The following is a 24,203-nucleotide window of genomic DNA, read 5'->3' as shown; positions in this document are numbered from 1 at the left end:
ATGTTACTTTTTCCATATTAACTCCAGCTGGTTGAGAAATCTGATGAATCAAAAAGAGTTAAGTTAAATCTATGCATTAAAAAGCTACTATGAGAAAAGAGGAAAAACATGCCATTAAATACCTGAAGGCTAAGCATTAAAAAGCTACCATGAGAAAAGAGGAAAAACATGCCATTAAATACCTGAAGGTCTTATTAAACCTGGAAATGTTACACAAACTCTTTATAATAAATTGTATGTAAACTAATCTCCTACTGTCTGCACTTTCTTTTCACTTGATAATGTGTTTGTATGACTATCTTGATTTATCTTTGGCAGGTTGACTAGAGAGTAAAATTTCTTTCAGTATCTGAACCATTCTCCATGACAGAAACTTAGAGCTGCTTGTGCCAAAATAGTCAAATTAAGTAGAAATAGTGAGTGCAATTAGAACATCACCTCTGAAGCTAATAAGGTTTAAATGTTTAATTTACTTGCAGTGCTGCCAGCTGGCTTTGCAAAGGCAATGAATTTCCCTTCTGTAACTAAAAAAAAAAAAAAAAACTGAAATGAGTATAGGAAGACTTGACTATCTGGAGGAAGCTACTGTAAGAAGGATGAGAAAGAAGGTAGGTTTTTCAAAGGCTTTTCTAAACCCTTCTGAGTAGCAAGTGGACAGACAACCAGCACTTCAAATATCCCATGGGATAAGGCTTTTGAGCATTGTTTGAGCATCCTATTACTGTTTTTCATGAATCTGTTCCATGCCACGGTGCAGCCCACTAAGATCAAGTTGCTTGTGAGGCTATAACAGTTTTGCTATGCACTACAGGCTGCCAATTTCTCATAATCCACTGTCTGAGAATCCTGACGATGCAAAAATTTGGCTACATCCTGCTGTCACACTGGTAATGGCACGGGATGTTGTAGACTAAAACTCCGTAGAGTCAGACCCTTCTTTTCTTGGGCTAGCCTTTTACTTGAAGCGTCCTATTCAGGAAGGTACAGCCCCCATGGGTCATCAGCAGCCCATGGGACAGGCTCCCTGCTGCAACAAAGCAGAAGATACACCCACTAGCAAATAAGGATGAAGTAGGTAAAGGTAATGGCCATAAAGAGAACCTAAAGTGACCAAATTAATTGGAGATATCAACCTAAACTGAAGAAATCTAAATTTAAACAACTCAGGCTCCCTCTGCATTCTGGACATTAAAACACTATCCCTACCTATATAGAGAGCAATTCCTTTTTGTCTTCTGGAGAAGTTGAAAGCTATTATGCAAAATGTTCGTATATATATCTCTTCTTCCTCTTTTTTAATTCCCCCTTATTTTGAGAAAAAGCTAAGATTTCCACCTACTCTTCTTTCTTGCCTTAGCATAATGACATTATATTCCCAAAGTTTTCTATTTCCAAAAAAATATTTGCTTATATATTTACCTGTCATATTACGCCAGTCTTTCTTCTGGATTTTAGTCATCAGTCATGGATGATAGGTTCTCCAATTACTGTTCTCCCATTGGTGGAGAATTGCTCCTCCTACTTCAGCCTGTAAATGACTTTGGTCAGCTTGATTCTAACCGCATTTTTTAAAAACCTCATAGCCAGGAGAGATCTTCTGACAGGTAAGAGCACAAGGCTTTTTCATAGTGGAGAGGATTCACAATGAAATAGCTGTATATATTTTAATATATAAAATATTTTTTGTCCAGGTAAATTATATTTAATTCCTAACAACAGGTATTTTGAGATTGGTATTGAAAGGTATCTCACTGTAATGAGAAGGAATAGGGCAAGAGATATCTTAGAATTATTAAGGAAGGAGTATTTTAATAACAAATCCCCTGCATAGTTATGTCAGTTAATCACATAGTATTTTGAGATTACACTGTAGATGCAATTATTTTATTTCATTGGCCTATTATTTTGCATGAAAAAAGTAATATTCACTGCTTTGAAATGGTAAGCATCTAAAAAGTATATAATATAAGTAGAAATATTTAGCATAACAAAGAATTAGAGGTTGGGGAAGAAGAGGGCAAGATTATATACAACAACAGCCAGATAWAACTTTTACTGAATTTTCATTCTTTTGAAATATTGAATGGTTGAAATAAACATACTAATACTCTGGTAGGCTGTTATGAAAAGATCTTATAAGTGACTGTTTTTTGATGGGAATGACTTCTTCTGAATCGGTAATCAGAGTGTGTGGGGGATAATTATGTGTTTTATAATAAACAGTTGTGCCTCTCTGAGGAGCAGCTCTGTAGTTTGGACTGTGGTGTTCAGTATAGCAGAAGGAAGAGACTTGGGGATGTATTGTTATCTTAACATTATTTTCAGGTGATCACCATGATGGGCAACATTTTCTTGTACTATGCTTGCACTGCCTTCTTCTCATACTCTGTACATTTAGAGTACATGTCAGATCCTTGCAAGTTATGGTGTACTCTGCAGGTGCTTCCTTACAGTACTAGCAGTTATTGCCCAAGAGCAGTTTGCTGATGTTTTCTGCAGAGACAGGACAAGAGTACAAGCTTCCTTAAGTGACGGTAGATTACAGGTGCGAGATAAYGTAGCCATAGAGATGTGGGGTGAGGCATGCCAAGGGTCACAGACTAACTGATTTAGCTATGAGAGGTACAGTAACAGAAGAAAGACAGTGTCTGATAAATACAACTAAATGGGACTGCAAATGTGAGAAAATGAGTTATTGAAAGATGTTGAAGTATGAACACCATATCAAAGTAYGAGGGGACAAATCTGGAGAAGATGGATAACCATGTGGAAAGAGAAAGGGAAGGAATGATACTTWWTCTAGAGTGTGTGGGGAAACAGCAYGGCCTGTCTCAAGTCTCCTGAGACTAACTACTATCAGTGACTACTAACTAACTACTATTAGTGTGTTAGTACTAAACAGGTCTGATGGTGGGAATCCTGAATTTTTGCCCTTTCATCAACCTTTTTTGATGAAAGTCAGACATTCAGGGAAAGGACAGTCAGAGAGCTAAGATAGCCAGGAGAAAGACAGCCAGGAGCTGATAGTCACCCCACAGACAGGGAGTGGTCCTACAGGGTCTGGACATGGTAGTCAAAGCCAGGTGCTGACAACAAGGTCCATGAACAGTCCAAACAAGGTGAAGGGATAAACCAGGTTCAGGATCCATCTAGGGTGTCCAGTCAGAAGCAAAATGAAACAAAAATGAAGGTAGGCTATAGTGTTGATCCAAAGTCCACCCAGGAGGCAAACTACCTGCAGAAMAAATCCAAGGTTCCTCCAGAAGGCAGTGCCAGAAACAAGACTAAAATTCATGGCTCAAGCTTAAATGAAGCTCCTAGAGCAAYGGGCACAGGGTGTGGCTGGAGATCCAAGGCTAGGGTGGTCAGGGCCATTAAGGTTCATTAGAGCACTTAGGGCCCTGACAATGACAAAACAGAATGCTGCGCAAGAGGCACCCCAGATCAGAGAATGCAGCTGGAAGGAGGGAATCAAGGTCTGTCCACACTCTCTGTGCTGTTCAGTTATATTCTAATGTAATATGGAATTGCAAGAGTTTAGCCAATAGACACAAGAAACAGAGTTTACACCAAAACAGGATTATTCTCAATTACAATGAGTGCAAAGCTGCATCAGTTCTAAGAGCTGCATACTGTTTGTACCATTTAGAATCAAAATAGTATGACTTCTTAGAAATCCAAGAACCATGGCCCCAGATGATGTAATCATTCTGTGAAGTAACTTTACATTTGTAAAGTAGACCCTTAGGAAGCAAAAAACAGTTATAGATTTATTCTAGAAGCTGAAATTTGAGGACACTTCCAGCCTAAAAGAGCAATGCTGACAGAGGATGCTGGAAAACCACCCAGTGTCTGGCAGCATACATAACTGGGAGGGAAGGAGAAAATGAGGCAAAAATTTTTCTCAGAATATCACCAAYGGAACACCTCCCTGAAATACAAAAGCAGACAGCAATCAATTTTCATCTCTGCTAAGATCCTGAGATGCAAAAGGAAGGATTTCACCACCATTTAAACCCTTGGTGAGGCTCACGGTGTGAACTGAGCTCGTATCAGAACTATGTCAGGTAGTAACAAGAAGCCTGRTTACAAATATGGTCATGAAGGGTTTAAACAGGAGAGGAAGATTTTTTCCATCCTATACATACTGCTTTGACTGCTTCTTCTTTTTTGTCTTAAAAAATGCTTAAACAGCTGAGGGGGAAAAGACGCAGATGAGAGTCCTAAATTTTTGGTTTCATGTAATTTCACTATTGTTTACTTTCCACCTATGTTATACACTTTGCACTTCAGAATAAGCATCAGCAGCAGGTATACCAGTTGTTTCCCATTTAATATACCTCACAACCTCTGAGTTGCCCCTCTACTAATCACCCTAGCCCCTTTAATGTTCAACAGAGAGCAAGTCTCTGAATCTCAGGGCACAATTCTTGTCCCTGACATCCAAATCACAGGAGCTGTGCCTTGGAAATGCCTATTTCTATCCATTGGTTGTAAACGAGATCGGAACAGCMTGCTCATATATGGCTAGCATGACTGACTGCAGTGCAGATGGTACTGATGAGCTAGATAACTTCCACTCCCAACGTCTAACATCTGTGCTATGGGTCCAGTCTGCTCTTCCCAGGACTCTGCTCCCCATCAGCTACCTGTTCAGTGGGTAGGGCCCTTACATGGCAAAGAGATGTGGAGGTTTCTATGCCTTGCTCCAGAAAGAGTTTCTGTGTTTATCAGGATTCATTTACTTTTGTTTTATTCCTCTCAGGAGTTGTTATTCATTCTCACAGCATATCATCTGCTTCCAGGAGGAACTTGTCTTAACCCATATGAGTATTTTGGAAGATTTAAGGAATGTGCGCATCATCCAGTTTCTCGTCTCAGAAAGCCAGCTCAAAACAGCACTGTTCTTTGTTGTTCCAATATGTTTCTTACTTGCAAAGTGGTTTATGGGTAAGAAACTCCCTAATATATCCACTCATTCACCTTATGATGAACTCTTATGCTGAACTCCAAAATCCTATGCAGTATCAATGTCATGCAATGAAAGGAAGAAAATATAAACCACAGAGGAAGCTGAGATTAGCTTTTGAAATRTGTTCTAGTTCCCTTTTCTCTCTTCCAAATCTTTTCTTTCAGCATGAACAAAATTTCCCTTCCACGCTGTTGCATTAGTAAAAGAAAGGGTGTGGCMCTAGGCTAAATACCTCTTTTATTGCCCATTTTAGCTGTTGACCACTGGAGGAGCACTGTCCAGAGCAAAGACACCCTAGGAGAGAGAGGATTAATGAAATCTAACATTGACTATATGGATTGACATCTCCAGAAGGAGACTGGTTAAGTCTGAGATGCCTATCGCTCCATGAGTCCCATTAAGGATACTTGTTTTTATTCTATCCCCATCTTTATGGTCAGGAGTTAGCTCTGATTTAAACTACTAGTTTCAGCCACCTTGAACCCTCCCATGATACAGCTTCYGAGGTGGGTCTCCAGACCTCTCTGATGGGGGAAGGGGAAAAGTATAGAATGACTGTTAGTATTCCAGCCCCTTGACTTGCACACTTACATACAGGTTGCTCTTCTGCACACCATGAGGAGGCCAAGAACAATCTCATGTATCAAAACCAGGAAAACAGAGTTTTGCTGGTATCTTAAAATAGATGTAATATTCAGTTCAGTTGCCTAAATGTAGAAATTCACAGTCAATTATTTTATGATATCATGCTGACACTTCAGTTCATATTTCAGAAAGGAGCAGAGCTACTGTAGAAAGGAGCAAATCCCTGGTAGATCCCGTGTTGTGTCTGACAGCTCCAAGCACAAGCCTGGGATAATGACAGTCWTCTCAAATGATGACAGATATCACAACTCAGTGCTTCTCTGGAGTGCCATCTATTTCAGGGACACAGTCCAGGTGTATTATCTTACTAAACAGCATATGAAAGAGGTATGGTCAGCCTTACATAYGTGTCATAGCCAGCGCCTGTGCAGAGCAAGGGCTTATGCTCAGATGGTTGCCACAGAGCACCTCATGTGCAGGAAACTGATCTGAGCTCAGTAAGCTGTGATTTGTAGTCCACTCATCAGTGTACTCATTGTCTTCCTGTATATCCTGCTGCCAAAAATGCCTTAAAATGCCTTGAAAGATGGACACGTGAATATATAACACAACTGATGTATATGAAATCTGGAAATCTGGTAACTCTAAGCRTGTCTGTGCCTGGAGGAGTTGGTAGCAATGACTCATGGTCCTGTCCACATTATCGCAGTGACTGTGAGGCTCTAACTTAGAGCTCAGCCTTCTCTTTTGGACTCATCCAACACATCTAGCTTTTCCACTTTACTCTCTCTATGGAAAGATTACACTTGTAGAGAGAAACAATGCCTTTTCTCCTCCTTCTTCTTTTCAGGTGACGTTCCCATCACCATCATCACTGATCCCCCAGTTGTCCTYGTTGGAGAGCAAGTGACTCTGCAATGTTGGCTGGCAGACAGTGTACCCTCTAACATGAGCGTGCTTTGGTACAAAAAGGAAGAGAGGAAGAATAATACACTGTGTTTTTCCCCCAGCCTGGGAGGGATGGTGGAGCAGTGCCAAAATGAAGAATGGTGCAGGACTGAGGGACGCTGGGAGAGAAGAGCACTTCTCTTGATTATCCGGCAAGTGCGAGTAGCAGACGARGGGGCATACGTTTGTGCTGTGAGAGGTGATGTTGGCTCACAGGAAGCTATTACTCATCTTGATGTCATAAGTAAGCAGGGAGATTTTCATAATAACATGTAGTTTGTTATGACTATGCTGAGTTCAATTCCCATTGTGACTCCTTGGGTCTACCCATCCCCTGCTAGACCTGCTAGAGAAGGTGTCATTACCTTCTCATGGGGTCCTAAGCAAAGGAAACAACTGAAAAGTTTTGCTTCAGCTCTGAACAACTGAAAGTTGGGTGCTAGGTGGGAGAGGGCATGTGACTTGCCATGTGGGAAAAGAACTCAATGGGGAACTAAATTAAGATGCTGAATATCACTATTATTTTCTATCCTAGAACTGTGAATGTTCAGCCCCTCTGGCTACAGCTGTCTTGATTGGTACAAATAAAAACAGCTGGTGAGGGTATTTGCCAATGTGCAGTGAGCATAAGGATGTGGTAAAGCTCCCTTTTCCCTCCTAGGTGGAAATCTCCCATACCAGAATATCTGCCCCAAATGCTAACACGGAAATAGTCTCTCCCAGAGAGCGCCTTATTGCAATAACTCTAACTTTGTTACAGAGATGGGGAATAAGCCAACTTTTCAAAGGCATCAACTAGAGGAGAACATGTGTTGCTACACATGTAAGTCAAAAGGATGGTACCCAAAGCCTGAAGTCCATTGGAGGAGTTATGGAAGAAAGACAATAAATGTGGAGGCCAAGACCAATGTAACCTGGAATGAGGGGGACCTTTTCACAGTACAAAGCAACATCACTGTGCCTTGTGATAATGTAGATGTGACATGTGCTGTCATACTCCCCAAAGCTAAGAAAAGTCGAACTGGTAGGTCATATATTTACACCTGCACCTGCATTGTTGAGGGGCTTAGACTCCTGCATTACTGCTAAAACAGCTGAAATTGGGAAGCTTTCAGCACCTTCCCTGAGGCCCCAGGCATCCTGCAGGATATCTTCTTTAGGAGAAATCTTGATTGTTGGATTATGGAGGTTTGGGCTGACCTTGTGACATCTTCAGGGGGACACCATGAAATGAAGATTCATGGAAGTGCTCAGGGCAGCCTTCTCACTGCTCTTAGTGTAAGAAAGGAGTTTCTACAGCATTACTTGCCTTTAAACATATGATGAACAATATAAAGATCCTACATGCAGGAAATTATGGAAAAGAGGAACAGTAGGGGGCTTAATTCCAAGGCAGCCTTTCTGTCTGTGAGGGGCCTTCCAGTCACTAAAATCACAGAGGACAAATGCTGCTTTTTTTWAAATATCTAACCGCTCATTTCTGTAGCCTGCACTAATCTTATAGAGACCTTCCTATGAAAATCTGTGTTGACTTAGACAGAAAGTTACATATCTGCAAGTGGAAAAAGTGAAAGGTATTCCTGCTGCTTTTGAAGTTTTTGAAATTAAATGTTCAAATCCATATGGACTTGATTGGAGATAAAACAAAAACAAAAACGTGTTCTATGCAAGTGTTCTATGAGATCTTTTTCCATGGCATGYTCAGTATTTCTGTGTTGTGTCAGATATGGTTGTGTTGTGTCCCCTTTTCAGGTGCCATGAATGAAATGATTTTGCACAAGCCAAACACTTGTACATACACAAGTAGAATAAGAGGATCATATGTTAAGCCCAAAATTATGTGGATAAATCATGAAGGAGAAGACCTATCTTCACTGGCCCAGACACACATTCTTCAGGAGGACAATATTTTTGCAATGGAAAGTTCCATCGAGATACCCTGTGGACAACCGCCAACTGCTTTCATGATCACTGATAGGGAGTTTGGTCTACATCTCCTTGCTCAAAAGTCAGGTATGCAGTAATTAAGGGCTATTTCATGTGTTTTGGCATTATCTGAGCAAAATAAATTGCCTTATTCTCACTGAGACCTCATTCTTTACTAATAGTAAGGATGGGTCTAATGCTGTGAGTTATTTCACTCATTTCCCACAACACTCAGTAGCTGATCCCTTTCCGAACTCTATTGGTCAAAAATTTGAGAAAGGTAGTGAAGCACTCTGCAGTCATTGGACCACAGTATCAAAACTGTGGCTGAAAGGGAAAAAGTATCCAGTAATCTATGAAAAAGTAGTTAGACAAGTGCATGTGAGCCTGTTTCCCAGCATGAACCTCCATTTTTCAGTGCTGGGAGAAAGGTTTCTCTGGCAGATCTTTACACKGTTAGCTGCTGAGATTTGTGCCAGTGAGGAGATATTTTGTCATTAGGCTACAAGAGGGTTACTTTGAATGAAAGACAGCATTGAGCAGCATAGCTAAGGCTGAGCTTGCCTATTTGTAATTTTTACACAGTAGAAACTTCAAAGGTCAATTTCCCTTAAACTAAAGTGTTTAATTGAATTGTTTCTGTGGTATCCCTTACAGTAATATTACTTCATTAAGAAATATTTGAAGGAAGGATCAAGCTCTTGAATAGAGGCAAAATGCATAAACAAACAGAAAATAAAAATCTTTCCAAGTGAGAAAATTTTACCTCCCTGTTTATGTCAGACTCCAGTTTGTGGGTGTGTGCATGTAGAAAATTCTTGGACAGAAAACATAGATATAAAATGCAAATATCTGTGTCATATTTAAACTTTCTTTAAGTATTTTTATGTTCATGATCACATTTCCAAATCCATTTTTATTGAAACTCTTTTTCTGCCAACCATGTCCACATGGTGCAGATTATGTGATCTCACTGCTTCTCTGCGTATGTGCATGCTAAACTGCAAGAAAACTGATGTCACTGCTCTCACTGATTTTTTTTTTTCTCCATTTTTTCAGAAAATCATGGCTGGTTCTGGTTTATTTGCCTCTTTTGTCCAGTTATCTTAATAGGTAAGTTTATTGACCCTTATGCCAGAGATCCTTTTACCCAGGTCTTCTTGCCATTGAACTTCCAATCTCACTGTAACCCAGAGTGTCTAGCTTTTTACAGTCTTCCTAAGGGGCACCAGCATCCCAGGCCAGGGATGGGTAATTAKTCCCAAAAAAYTCACAACACTGTATTCATTCACGTRAATCTTAGGCTTATTCACTGAATTCACTCAAGGGCTACTCTGCCCTTCCAAATGTATCCTTCATCTTCAAAAATCAACATCTTTCTTCCTAATCTCAGAAAAATATTTCTCTTTCTCTTCCCAGACCTTCTGTGCCTCTAGAACCCAAACTTTCAGAAGTCATTTTTCAACAACAAACACTTTTTTTTCTTTTTGTCAGTATTCTTGTTCATATTATTTGTTTATTTTATTTCTAGCGCTGTAGTGCATTGAATCCAAAATCCATTCATTACAAATTGGGCATCTGTTTTTTAGAAGTCTGGTGTCTTTCTAGGCTYATTTATTTTTTTCCACTGGATAGAATCCAGCAAAGCAACTAGTATTTGCAAATACTTGAAGATAATTGAAATCATATATTTTGGCAAACCTACTATTAGCTGAAGGAAGTAAACTGGCTTTTCTGAGAAAACAGTTTCTGGACATTGATAACTTACTAGCAACCAGCCAAGACTGCTAAGAAAGCCTTTGGGGCATTTCTATATGAAATAAGATCTTCAGTTTTTGGTCAGTATATGAAGACTTCAGATTCTGAGAGAATGAATACYGATCTGTCCTCTTTTAGATCATAACATTCCTAATTTAACTACTCAGGTTTCAGGTTCAGTTATGATGATACTAATGTTGTTCTGTTTTTGACATTTATTTTAGGGTTTTTAGCAAGTGTTTTATGGCATCATTTCATTTGCACACGTGAGTTTGCTTGCTTTTTTGTTTATTTCTTCTAAATACAAACCTATAATTTATATTGAAAGTAAATGTTATGCATCTGTGATTCTTTTAAGGTTTGGAGTGAAGTTTTAGCTAGTTTTTCACTCTTGCTCTAGTGTCAATGAGGGGAAATCAGCAAATTGTAGGTGGGATATATTTTTAGACATCTACTTTACAGAGCGATGATTCATGCCTAGATCTCCTTTGTCCTTCYCTACGAAAGGGGACCTGGGTTACCAATGCAGCATTTTCATATTCATCCCATTTCCTCTCCCCATACCAAATTATGTCTGCTGGGGACTTCACACTTGTCCAAAAACCTAATAGGGCATTTCAACTATACATCCTGCCCTGCTGCACTGAAACAAAACATGGCTTTAACTAGCAGTATTTCACATCTACAGTGAGAGAAGAAGAAATCAACTGATGCCCACAGGAAAAACATGCATTGCAATAGATGTATAGAAAATGTCCTTATATAACATGAGAATGTAGTAGTGGTTGTACTGGTTTCATTCATGGGTATCCAGCTCTGTCCTGTCTCCAAGGTTATTCATAAGCAGGTTGTCCCAGGGAAGTGTAAGATAAGGCCTAAACCATTTCATATAGAATAATTTCTCTAATATTTCCCACTCTCAGATTATCTTCAGCTAAGAGGGTTTCCTGAGTCTACTGTAGTTTTCAGTACAGTAACAATCAGTGACTCTCTTCAGATTCTTAACTATCCTCCCCTTCAAACCTTAACACCTTCTTATTTACAGSACAGACATCAAGGAACACAACAGGTTTTCTACCTGCTGAGTGACAAACCACTTGTAGCCATTTATTTTAACCTGGATCTCACAAATAACATTTAATTTCTCCTTTCCCTGTATGATATCTTTTGAACAGACAGCCTGTTTCAAGRMACTAGTGATTTTTCAGACCTGTGTCAAACCACGACAAAAATGCATGTTTGTTCCACGCTGAACAGTACTAATTTGTTTGTGTGAAAGCTGTTGCATACGCATTTGCATAGTGACACCATGTTATCTTTGCCATCCCATCCCTATGTCAGGAGAGACAAGTACATTTCTCCAGATCCTTTCTCAGGTTGTCATGTCAGCTCTCCCTCTGCCCCAAAGCTATGCCTCAAAGAGGCAGTCCAGTCACATTCCTAGGGAAAAGGAAATGATTACTTTGTCTACCTTGGTCTCAATGGCCTTGAGTTCAGCAAGTGGTGTTGCCCTTATGGTTCTGTTTAAACACAAGGTTGCAGATGAGACTGATCCTAGCGAACTTGTCCCCGAGAAGGCGTAAAAATGAACATCTGGCTGAGTAACAGCCCTGGTGAAAATTACCTGGTTGAGCTCATCTAAAGATGTGCTATCATTATGAATAAGGCAAACCTTGCACTGGGCTATATTATAGCCAGTCAAGAGAGGGAAATTGCTATTACCTCTTTAACAACACTGGCTACGCCTAGAGTAGTGTATTCAGTTTGAGGTCTCTGGCTGAAGAGAAAGATGGAAATACTGCAGAGGATGTAGAAGATAGTCAGAGATTTAGAGCATGTGAACTGTGAAGAAAGGCTGAGGGAAGTGGCCTTCATTAGTTTAGTAAAGAGAAAAGAGGGCATGAACAACCTCTGACTTCTTGAAGGAAAAGCATTCAGATGACAGAAGCAGTTTTCTGATTAGTGCAAGATGAGGGAAGAAGAGGTAACAACCACCAATATTGGCAGTACTAACCAATGTGTCCTATTTTCTAAATGTATTTTTTTCTTTTTTCTTTCTTTTTCTTTTTCTTTTTCTTTTTTTTTTTTTTTTTCTTTTTTTTTTTTTTTTTTTTTTTTTTTTTTTTTTTTTTTTTTTTTTTTTTTTTTTTTTTTTTTCTTTTTTTTTTTTCTTTTCTTTTTTTTTTTTTTTTTGTAGAAAAACACAAAAAGGAGATAGGTGAGTTTGCCTAAGCCTCTGGGAGTAATATCTGAAGGCTGTGAGTGGGTCAAGGCCTGAAAGGTGGGAGGCAATTCATAAAGGATCAYGCAACACATACTGATACGGTTTCAAACACACATGAATTAAACAGGGAATATGGAGAAATTTCTCATCCCTATCTTTTGCACATTACCACMAATGATAACACAAAGGCAGTGTGGGTATCACTTGTATAGTGAAAGCTTGGAGTTCCTTTTTTTTTGTTCCGGACTCCCCCATGGACACATGAAAGTGAGAGATGGAACGAGTCACAAAAGACATCTGAAAAAAGAGAAAACTTCGATGCTAATCAAGGTGTCCTCCTTTCCCCTTGTGTTGTTGCAGAGAAACTGCAGAAGGAGAATGGTGAGTTTTTCTGGCTGCACGAAGGCTGTGTCTGGCAGCTGTGAGTGGGAGTGGATCAAAGGGTGAGAGAGAACAGCACAAGCATCCACTGAGCATCCAAGATAGGGAGGAGAGYGTGTCAAAGCTGCCTGTTTGTTGTCAGGGATGCTGAGAGAGAGCAGGGCTCAAGGCAGTATCTCCCAGCTTTCCCTCCTCCTCTTTCCACCCACAGTGCCTGCAGAGAGCTGTGCAAGGCAAGAGCCATGGCTCTCACTACAGGAGGGCTCTGGCATCGCTGAGGTCTGGGTCAGAGATGGAGAGATGTTGTTTGGTGGTGTTGGATCTGGTGTAGGATGTGGTGTGTYGAGGTGGGTGAGAGAAGGGGCTACTGTGGGAGGGGAGACACGTGGCCACAAGGCATTGGTGAGGCCCCATGGGGAAGTAAGTGATGGCAGCTGGGAGGTTGGACAGTCACCTAGTAAAGTCAGAAGCTCCTTAGGAGCAGTAGCACCAACGGATGTGAGCCATCTGTCATGCAAGAGGTTCTTTGTGTCCCTCATGGGGCTGAACAGTTCCAGGGTGCAGGAATTTGTCAGTAAGTTATTGGGCTGTCCTCACTTGATGTCTTCTTCTCCTGTTCTCTATGGTCTCTCCACAGAACAACTTCGAGCAGAGAAAGGTGAGCTGGTCTCTTTCCCCAGATGCTTCGCCTCATGCCACAGAGACCTTGCGGAGCACAGRCAGGGACACCCCACAAGCACCATCTCTCTAGCACCCACCTACCCACCCACCACCACTGCCAAAGGCCCAGGCTAATGCCCTGTGGCTCAGCAGGGCTGCAGCTGCAAGCAGGCTTTGAGATACCCTCCTCTCTGCTCAWTGGCCTCCTGTGGGGTGTCTTTGGCTTCTTGTTTTTGGTTGGGGGCTCCCAGGAGGAACTGTGGAGGTGCCATGTGTGATGTCTTTGTTTTTCAGCACGCTGTGATCACCAGATTCGTAAGTCTGCTTGTACAGGCTGYGAGTGTCCTCTCAGTAGAAAAGATGTGGGCAGCTCTGCAGTGCCGAGGCACCTGTAATGTGGACCACCATCTCCTCGGCTGCTTGGCTGCTCTTCTTCAAYCTGTGTGCATTGGGCAGGGCCTCTGGGATGTTGTCCTGACATCAGTGCCCACTTATGGCCTGCCTGGGCTCATGAAGGCTCTTGGTCCTTCCAGCTGCGCTGTGGGGAGAAACTGTGACCTGGGAGGATAAAGAGCCTGCAGTCGAAGCAACACAGTGCCCAGTCCTGTTGGCAAAGGCATGCTGGAGTTGCTTGTGTGAGAGGCAGAAAGGAAGTGTGGGGAGGTTGTGGGTGGGGCTACTACAGCTTCTCCCTGGGCAGATCGTGGCACAATTGAGGTGCAGTGTGTATCAATGGCATATGTCCTGTGGGCAATGGTACATGGCTGTGACACTTGCAGAGGCAGCAACAGCAGCAGGAGCAGCAGCGTCTCTGGCTGTGTGGGCTAGGCAGAGGCATAGCCTTGTGGTACAGCAAGCGYGTGGGTGGGAGGTCTCTGGGCTGGACTCCCCTGAAGGCTGGAGGCTGCTGTGCTGAGAGCACAAGGAGCTCTTCTTGCCAGCGCTGGCCAGAGTGGGTGGCACACCATCATTGCTTTGCCTTCTGCCCACCTACCCATGCCTGTTTTGCAGAGGAGCTGCAGGAGCAACAAAAGGCAGGGAAAGATGCAGAGAAAGGTGAGTACATGCACTGGCCTACYACCACAGCTGTGTGCCCACAGGAGGCCAGGAGGCCCTGCTTTCAGGCACTTCTGRCAGCAAAGTCTGCCTTGGAGAAGGTTTCCTGTGCTGTGCCTAGAAGGGCTGGTGGTGTGGGGCAGGGTAGGCATGGAGGTGTAAGTAGAGGGTGGCCCAGGGTGCAATGGGGCCCAGCAGGCCAGCCAGCATGCTTTGGCCAAGAGGAGTGTATTGTTCCCACGGCCACCCGTGTGTCCTTTGCTGAGGACATAGGTGGGGCAGAGCACCTGACACCAGTGATCACAACAATGCTGCAAAGCACAGAAGCCACTGCCACTCCTCCTAGTGTCCTGGACCCCCTTGCAACATCTGGACCCCTTGCCTTTCTTGGGGACAATGTGCTAACCAAGGTGTCTTCCCTTCCCTTTGTGTTGTTGCAGAGAAATTGCAGAAGGAGAATGGTGAGTTTTCCTGGCTGCACGGAGGCTGTGTCTGGCAGCTGTTAGTGGCAGTGGATCCAAGGGTGCGAGGGCAGAATCTTGTGYGAGACCAATGCCCCGTGGCTCATCAGCGCTGCTGCTGCAAGTAGACTTTGCTGTTGCCACTCCTCCTGGGACCCCTGGGATAGCTGACCCCCTTGCCTTTCTGGGGGATGGCTTGYTAACCAAGATGTCCTTCCTTCCCCTTGTATTGTTGCAGAGAAACTACAGAAGCAGATTGGTGAGTCTGCCTGGCTCTACAGAGGCTGTATCTGTTATTGGGGGCAAAGTCATTTTGGATAAGTTTCATTTGTTATTTCTCTCAATTTCTTTTATTGGCCATTGTGGGGTGGCTTTTGCCATTTTCTTTTGGATTGGGGGTTCAGGATACCATAACTTTAGATGTTTTAGTTTTATGTCTTTGTCCTCCATCATACTGTGAAACGTAGATCAGTAAATCTGTGAGTCCTGGGTCTGGACCTAATCTATCCTTATTACCTGATGGCTCTTAGCTCTAACAGATATTCAAGCAGCAACTGTGCAGGCTGTGTAAACTTTGATATTAAYGGATGTATCCAAATCACAAGCCACCCTGTAGTGCTTTAAAATGTGACAACTACTGAAATTTGTACCATAGTAATGCTTTCGTTTTGTCTGTCTATCTTGCTTGCAGTGGATCAGAGGAAAGAAATTGGTGAGTCTATTGTTGTCTATTAAGTTGCAGCACTGCATTTGTTTCAATAAAATACAGGTCCCTTGTATTTCATTGCCCCAAACCTAGTTCCTCAAGTGTCTGTTACTTTGTTCTACCTGGGACATTCTCGCTTCTCTGAGGTGGTCTAATCTTAGGTGAACTGGGCAATCCACAAGCAACATATTCCCAGGGCAGTAAAGAGGCTATGGCCAAAGTGTTAAATAACAGTGGCAGCGCCCAGAAATCAAATCTGCCTGCTGCATGGATAGGAATCAGTATGAGGGAGGCTCCCACTATTCAGAGAGATACATGCAAAATCATAATTACTGCATTTCTTCTTTCCATTCCCTTTYTACTGGCAGGAACAGAAAGATCAATTTATGAGGCTCTTCCCCAAACTATTCCTCCACATCTATTTCTTACTTTCTCCTCCAAAGAAGGATGATGGTTCTATTTTTTCTCAGAGATTTTTTCCTTAGAATCACAATATGCAGTTGGGCTCCATAGTGAGAAAAACTGGACCATCTCTTTGTTTACTTAYCCACATCCCTCAGGCTAAATTCAGCACTTGCTCAAGCTATAAAATCCTCATGGACTCTATGACTTAAACTTAGGGAAAGTCTGTACAGAAGAAAGGATAGATTTCTATTTTCCAGTGCAATGAATTTGGAGTTTGTAATTTGTATTCCTGGGGTTTCAAAGCCTTTTCTGCAGACAGTTCCAAGTACACATCTCACATCTGTTTGCTCAGTGTGTTTTGCTCACATATTAAGTCATTCACCCCAAACTAGACATTTTCTCCACACAGATAGTAACCTCTGAGATAGTTCCTTAAACTGATATCTCAGGATTTCATGAGCCTTCACTGTCGTGTCTTTCTTGACATCTCTTACACCCAAAGCTCAAGTTTTGTAATCAGCTGATTCCGTCCCGATCAATATTTAATGTCTAGTTGTAGGACTTGACTTCTCAGCAGCTCCATTCATCCTATAGGTTCAGCATTTGGCACATATTTTCTGCTGTGCTTCCCTCCMCAGCCACCATTCCACAAAGCTGTCACAGTTACACAGGCTCAGAGACTCACCAGAAAATTGCTCCTCTTCCTGCCTTTGAATGATTTGCTGACAGTGCAGGCAAAATTTACCCAAGCTGTTTCTTCATATCCACCTGACCCTGATAAATGTGTGAAATGTGGCTGAACATTATCTCTGTGGGTGTCACACAGGCGACTCATTTTCTGCACCCTCAAAAATGCCAAGCTGCTGATCAGGGAGCTCAGACAGTTTGAAATGTGGAGTGTGGCAGGTGAGGGGTGGCTATCTGACCGAACTCCAGGCAAGACAGCAAAAGGGACTTCAAGGGACCGAGAAGGAGATTAGATTGCAGGCATGCTAGCAGTCTCATTCCAGTTTCAAATCTTTCTTGAGACCTCACAATTAAGTAAGGGCTTGAGAGAGTAAGTGAGAGAGTATCTCTGAGTATCAGCTAACCTATTATGCTCTCTGAATCGTTTTATCTCCCTGTTCTGTGGCTGTAGCCTCACTTAAGTCTGAGATTAATTTTCTGCCAGCTGTAGGAAAATTTGGAGTTGGGATATCTTTTCATTCTTTTTTTTCTTTTTCTTTTTTTTTTCTTTTTTTTTCCTCAGAATTCAGAAAGACTCGTGGCTATGCAGGTAAAAATAATACATTTACTTATGTGTACTCAGTGGATTGAGGGCCACCATAGAACTTCTGCACACAGCAGAAACAGTGCTGAGCGTGGACTGGACTGTGAGTCAGTCCAGCACCTTTCATTCTGGAAATTTGCCATACCTCGGATTTGGTTAAAGCTTTTAACACCAAATCTTAAAATTCAGCCATTATTAAGCTAAGAAGGTAATTAAAAAGATTAAATATGTCAATTGAGAACAATGTTTCACTGGAATATTTCAACATCATTCAAAAAAAAAAGACTAAATTGGAAAATGTTAGCTGTGTTAGGTTTTTGAAAAGAAGTAAAAGCTAAAAATCCCACACATTCAGCAGATGAACCTGATTTCTTTAAGTAGCATTTGTCTTTCTGCAGTGTGTTACTTGTTGAATAGTACATTTTCTGTTTCAAAATGAAAAAACGTAACACTATGGAATCTCCTGCTAGAGAACTCAGGAAAGTTAAGAATGGATTCTTTTAGTCAGCAAAATCTACCTCCGCAAAAAAAAAAAAAAAAAAAAAAAATCTCATCATAAAAATATTGGAGTAGTTTGAGTTTGATCCTACTCTTCTTTATACCTAAATCTCTACTTTTCAATTCCACTGATCTATTCAAATTTTCTTCAGATCTGAACCAATTGTGTCAGACACTGCATTCATTGAGCCCRCTCAGATTTCCAGTGTGATAGGACTGCAATAACTCTTCTGACATTTTTCAGCTGACACTGCTGAACCTTAAAATTGATAYCTGCTTCATTATACCAAGAGATTTTTTTTCTCTGAAATTTATCAAAATTCTATTTTTTAGGCTGTCTCCTTAGGAGGTGAAGTTGATTCCCAAAATTGCAGTGGCACCTTGTTTAATAGACCACCATGTCCAACTATGTAACTTGTTGCAGTGTTCTGCCTACAATGGATGTTAGGTTGAGGTTTTTTTTTCAAATAAGTTTCACTTGACAATGAAATATTTTAAAGTTAAAATGCAAATAATGGCTGTAGTCCTGCACTCTAGGCTAGAGGTCTTTCTAGGCTAGTTGTGGAGAGATTTTCAAGATGAAAGTCTGTAGAATAAGGTTTATTTCTCTTCTTGAATATTTGAGAGGTGATTATAAAGCCTCAAATATCTATTTGTTGCAGATGATGTCAAGGTTGATGGGGACACAGCCCACCCAAACTTGACTATTTCTGAGGACAGGAAGAGTTTTAGGCATAATTCACATGCTCAGAAAGTCACTCAGAATGAAGGGAGATTTGATTCAGCTGTCTGCGTGTTAGCCTCAGAAGGTTTCTCATCTGGAAAGCACTACTGGGAAGTGGAAGTTGAAAAAAGCAATGACTGGGACCTGGGAGTAGCCAGAAAATCAATCCAGAGGAAGGGAATAATTTCTCTGTCAGTGAAAGAAGGATTCTGGGCCCTGGGGTCAAGTTTGAAAGATTACTGGGCAAGAACTGATCCTTGGATGCGGGTCGTGGTGCAGAAAAAGCCCAAGAAAATTGGAATTTACCTTAGTTATGAAGAGAAGTATCTGATCTTTTTCAATGTTACTGACATGTCTGTAATTTTCATGTTTAAGGACTGTGCATTCTCAGAGGAAGTGTATCCATTCTTTAAAAATTCACAGAAAGAATCAACAATGAGAATCTGTTCAATTAAAGAGGAATAATTATTTTAAATATGGTAATTTTGTTGTGAAATGAAAAATAAGACTATATCATTTTCTTAGACAAATGTAATGTTTAATAGCAATTTATGTATTACGTCATTTGATCATATTTTATGTTGTACATTGTTTAATAGTTTTCTTCAAAATATTTTCMTTTTTTTCCATTTTTATCCATTTTGTCCCATATATATACTGTGTGAGCAGAAGAGAACACTGCCACATGCCACAGTTCTTTAAATGATACRTTTTTCTCAGGAAAAAATTTCTGGAGAATGTCTCTTTAAGATTATTCCAATTATTTTAATATACTTCGATGATCATTCTCTGAAGTTTCATTCTGGATTGCTGTACTGTGGCAGAGGAGCTGCATTTGGAGCTGCATGTACAAAGCCCAACCAGCACATCTCAACAAAAGCACACCCTGTAAAGTTACTCCCTCTTCTTCACTTTTCTGAGGCAACACATGGGCAAGATCGATTAGAAATGGTTTGCCTAGTYCATTCATTTGGGTAGTCACAATTAGTATAAATTAGCTTGCTTCTCCTGTTTACTAAGTAGTTGCTGTTAGCATAACTTTTAGTGTAATTAGAAAACAAGCTAGAATTGTTGCTTTGTACTATTGTAACTTGTATAGTAAATTTTGATCGTGAAACAAATTTGGAGTCATGTAATAAATCTCCTTTTTCCTCCTCCTCTCCTCCCTCAGGCCACATGAAACTCACACAGTTTGGAACTGTAAAGACAGTCAGTCATCCAGCTGTCACAACCAATGAATCTTTCAGTGTGAACATTCCCCTGTACAAATGTTTTGTTCCTCTCTGGTAATCACAGATATTTCAATTAAAAGTATTAATGAGATACCTGAGTGAGTAGAGACGCTAGAAATGGAGAAGTCACAGACCGCAGCGCCACACAATAGCTACTCAGCCCTGTTGATGGGGGTTGCCATGTCTCTGCAGACCACTTCAGTGAGGCAGCTCTATCCACAATCACAATGATATGATAATAATTCAAAATAATGATTATAATCAACATCTATGTGATCAACATGAAAYAGACCTTCTTGTAAACTCATGTCAGTTGTGCTGAGGTAGTGTTTGGTGTAGCTACAGATAACTACCTTTTTTCAGGTCTTGCCTGCTCAGTGTATATGTAYATGAGTTTATGTGGAGAATATCTAGCACTAATTCACCTTACWGGCAGCCCTAAAAAAATCTTTTCTTCCTCTTCTACATTTGTCTTCTCTTGGCTGGTGTTTACTTGTTATCTCAGCCACATTTTCTAGGATGTTATTTCCTTTATTTTGCAGAATTTTCTCCYATTCAGTGGTCCTTTCTTGGGACCACCAGGAAAGTGGCAGTGATCAATCAAAAGCACTAACAAAGGAGGTAGCTTAATTTTCAGGTGCTTCWCTTTTACATCTAAATCTGACAAAGCCAGAAGAATCTAGTCTTAGCAATACTACCTTGGAAAGAAATCCAGAAATGCTGTGTTAAAATAAATGCTTAGAACAGCAAAGTACTGACCTCAGTTGAGCTCCCTCCTATTAAGTTATGAACAATAATCTTGTACCTCAAAGAAGGTACTAACTGTATCCATGGGAAACAAGTAGAAGTGTAACTGTTACTTCTGTGGTTAGGCAGAGGTCAGCAACAACAACAAGCAACAGCCTTTACATCTTTTATTTCCTGCAGCTGTAGATGAGGAACGTGAGAGTTTATTAGGGAAGGAACAGCTAGCTAAACAAAACAATTTCATGCCACATCTAGTTCAAAGGCTTGTTCACTCTGCCCTTCCCAAGAAGATGCCTGACAGATATAAATTCCAGCATCAGAGATTTGGATGTGTTCTAGAAGTAAAGAAAAGCTTCCTCTGCTTGGAACCCATTTGAGAAGCTCTTTTCGATCCCCGTATCTTTTGTTTTGAACTTTCTTTGTGGTGTTTCCATTGTAGGAGATGATCTGTATTAATTCTGAGGGTGTAGAAAGAAACCACGTAACAGAAATATTTGCTAGAATACCAATGGCTGGCATTCTGCAGTCCAAGAGTACATCATTTCCAAGAGCTCCAACAACATACGTAGAAGGGAGAGTACTTGGCAAAGCAACTGCATATGAAATAGAAAATAAGAGACATATTAAGCCACAGCGATAACTGAGGAATATCTGAAATTATATGGGGAATTAAGCTATTTCATGCTCAGAAAAATCTTCACACACAAACACACTGCTGCAAAATAAGTGAGGATACAATCTTGTAGTGCTTTGGCTATTATCAGGACTTGGAGTCTGATCAAAGAACCTTCAGCTGCCCATTCAATCCATGGTTTTGTATTTTTAGCAATGCCATGTAGCCACAATACTCTTTGGAAAATGTATAAACTTTCAGGTAATTAAGATGTTTAAAATTGTGCTTCCTGATAATTGGTTCATGGAAATAGCCTGTGTACATGTTCTTACTGCACTATTAGAAAAGTATAGATAGTTAYGTACCCTGGCTTTCCTGCTTCCCCTTATTAGTGTTTTCTTGCTATTCACAGCTATCATTCTTGACCATGTGTAACCAAGAGCAATGTAGCTCTAACCTGGTAGAGGAAATTTTTCTCTTYAACCATATCAGAGAGCATAATGGAGCATATGACACTGTAGGCARCTCTTTGAAGTGATCTCTCTCACAACTCAACTTCCATGGTCCATCAACCATGGACCTCTCTCTCTCTTTAACAACCTTTGTACTCCTGATGAAAGAAGAAAAGATACTAACCTGTCACTTCCAGTTCAATGGCCACCTGGTCATGCCATTTGCCAGCTGTTATACTGCAAATGTATTTCCCTTTGTCAGGGACCTGGATGTTCTTCAGTTTTAGGGAGAAGTTGCCTGTGCTCCACTTGCCGAGGAAGAGTTCTGTTCCACCCCAGCTTCGATCCTGCAACCAACTATCTTTGACCTTCATATTATAAGAGATCTCCTTTGGTGACCTGAAAGGCTGGACAGCAGTCCACTCAACTGTGATACTTCTAGGGAAAACTGTGGGTGACAACTGGCAAGGCAGAGTGACATCTTTTCCAATGTAGCTGATGACTGGTTTGTTGTGGGGAAGGATGTGGAATTCACCTGTTTGGAGACASCAACGCTTAGAAGAGGCATTCTAGGAGGCTGGAGAGGTCATCCCTGTTAATCTGGGGAGAAGTCTTCCTTCTCTAAGTGACCTCCAAATGCTGGGAGCCTCAAGGTACAGCTGTTAGTAAGGTCTCTGAATTTGACAAGACAGGGCTCCAAAAAAAGACATAAGGCATGTCTGCACTCTGTAGAGCAACCAACTGCAGATGTACTGAGACTGACTAGCTGAACTATGCAATGAGACAAAGTTGAACAGTCCATGAACCGTGCAATACTAAATAGCAGGTGAATGCAATAATGACATGTAATCCTGCAGTCAGCCTTGAAGGATGTTCTGTAGACACTGAATAACTGGAGATGTTCATGCTGCAGAGCAGTATTCTAGATACAAAATCAATTTTCTCCTAAGTACTAYGCTGTTTTAATTTTAGTGTTCCCCTTGGGTCAGGGCCTTGAAGTACCACACATACAGGTAAGACAGTTTGCATGAATTTAGAAATCATTTCACTGACCTGTAACATCCAGCTCTACCTCAGTTTCATCATGCCAGCTCTCAGTGGCCAGGCTGCAGATGTATTCTCCTCTATCAGTGTATTTGACATTTTTCAGCAGTAGAGACAAATTCCCATGATTTAGTTCAGAAGAAGACAGTTCTGTTCGGCCTCCATACCTCTCACCTCTTATTTCTGTTGTGACACCCCCACTGTAAAAGGCTTTGTGGACTAATTCTGAAGAGTGAAGCAGCTTCCACTGCACTACAAACTTYCCAGTAAAACTAGTGAAGGAGAACAGGCAAGGCAAGAGAACATCTTTTCCAATTACTCCAATAGCAGAAGAGCTTAAAGGCAGGCTTCGGAATGGAGCTGTTGAAACAGAAGGAAAATGTACTCAAATTTCAATGATTAGGAGATCAGGATTCAATGGAGAGAGAGAGATAAGCACTTTTTGTGAATGATTCAAGTCCAACCCCCTGAAGAAGTCTACATGCCATAGAACACCTGAAATGGCCTTAGATGCAGACCTTTATGTGTGGGCAACTGGAATTAATTCTAGGTATCTACTTTCAAGTGATCTGAATAGCACTTGGGGCTCAGTTGTTTGTATTGACTGGCTTACTGTTGATTATGGTGGCATTTTGAACATTGTTTCCTTTAATTTAAATGTTTTTTTAACTGTAGCCAAATACCACCCTTGTTCAGAATGAGATGAATCTGACTTTGACTCCGCTGATTTTATTGGCTATACCTCTGCAGATTATCAAACATGAGTTTGTAGTTAAATGGAGTTGGTCAGATGAATCCTTCACTAGACAGTTCACCCAGGTACTGATGTTCATAAATGAGAAATAAACCCTATCTGGCTTTGCCCTTTCTTGGGGATAAATTACTGTATTACTTCATTTCCAAATGAACTCCTAAGAAGAAGATACTGGCAGTTGGGGATAACTTGATTTATAGCTTAGCTGTCCAGTCATCCCTCCTGGAATATTGCCTTTTTGTATTTGTTTAGTTGATTTTCAACATCTGGTCACATTTTACACGGAGACTCAGCCTACTGGCTGAAAGCATGGTCCAGTTAGTCCATTTTTCCATCCCTGTTGGAATTAAAAGAAACGTCTGAAAGGAAGATACAGGCTTTCCTAGAATTTATTTTATCTTGCCCTGGAGAGACTACTTTTATCTTTTTTAAAAGCAGTGATACTCAGGCACTGACCTGTGATATCCAGTTCCATGTAAGTCTCTCTGTACCAGTTGGAATAAGCAACCCGGCAGGTGTATTTTCCTTTGTCAGAGACTTGAATGTTCCTAAGCTTCAAGGAGAGATTTCCTCTCCTCACCTGGGATGTAAAGAATGCAGTTCGACCTTTGTAGCTCTTCTCTTGCCTTTCCATTCCACTTCTTCCAATGAAGGAACTTATTTCTGTTCTTTTCATAGGTCTAATAAGGATCCATTGGACAGTGAGGCTGACAGGGACACTTGGGGCAGAGAGGTAGCAAGGCAGGATGGCATCTTCTCCAACAGCTCCAATGACAACTTGGTTAGG

At 41.1% G+C, this 24,203-nt stretch overlaps 2 protein-coding genes across 2 annotated transcripts; one reads left to right on the top strand and one right to left on the bottom strand.

Annotated features, from left to right (window-relative positions):
- Positions 1-4,532: 4,532 nt before the first annotated feature.
- LOC146590975 (butyrophilin subfamily 1 member A1-like) lies at positions 4,533-19,039 on the top strand. The gene is made up of 9 exons (XM_085313696.1): positions 4,533-4,660; positions 4,766-4,950; positions 6,408-6,749; positions 7,266-7,529; positions 8,258-8,518; positions 9,491-9,544; positions 10,414-10,455; positions 17,332-17,358; positions 18,513-19,039. Exons 1-9 carry the CDS (start codon positions 4,533-4,535, stop codon positions 19,037-19,039), a joined length of 1,830 nt encoding a protein of 609 aa, XP_085169822.1.
- Positions 19,040-20,793: 1,754 nt separating this feature from the next.
- On the bottom strand, positions 20,794-24,092 carry LOC146590974 (CD276 antigen-like). The gene is made up of 4 exons (XM_085313695.1): positions 23,873-24,092; positions 22,672-23,022; positions 21,803-22,153; positions 20,794-21,146 (listed from the first exon to the last, which is right to left on the bottom strand). The coding sequence occupies exons 1-4, from the start codon at positions 24,090-24,092 to the stop codon at positions 20,794-20,796; spliced, it is 1,275 nt and encodes a 424-aa protein (XP_085169821.1).
- Between the last annotated feature and the right edge of the window lie 111 nt (positions 24,093-24,203).

Source organism: Rhea americana, unplaced genomic scaffold (genome assembly GCF_003343005.1).
Source record: "Rhea americana isolate MKP2758 unplaced genomic scaffold, rheAme1 scaffold_393, whole genome shotgun sequence".
Classification (NCBI taxonomy): Eukaryota; Metazoa; Chordata; class Aves; order Rheiformes; family Rheidae; genus Rhea; species Rhea americana.
Note: the sequence above shows the minus strand (reverse complement) of the source record. Positions and strands in the feature narration are given on the sequence as shown.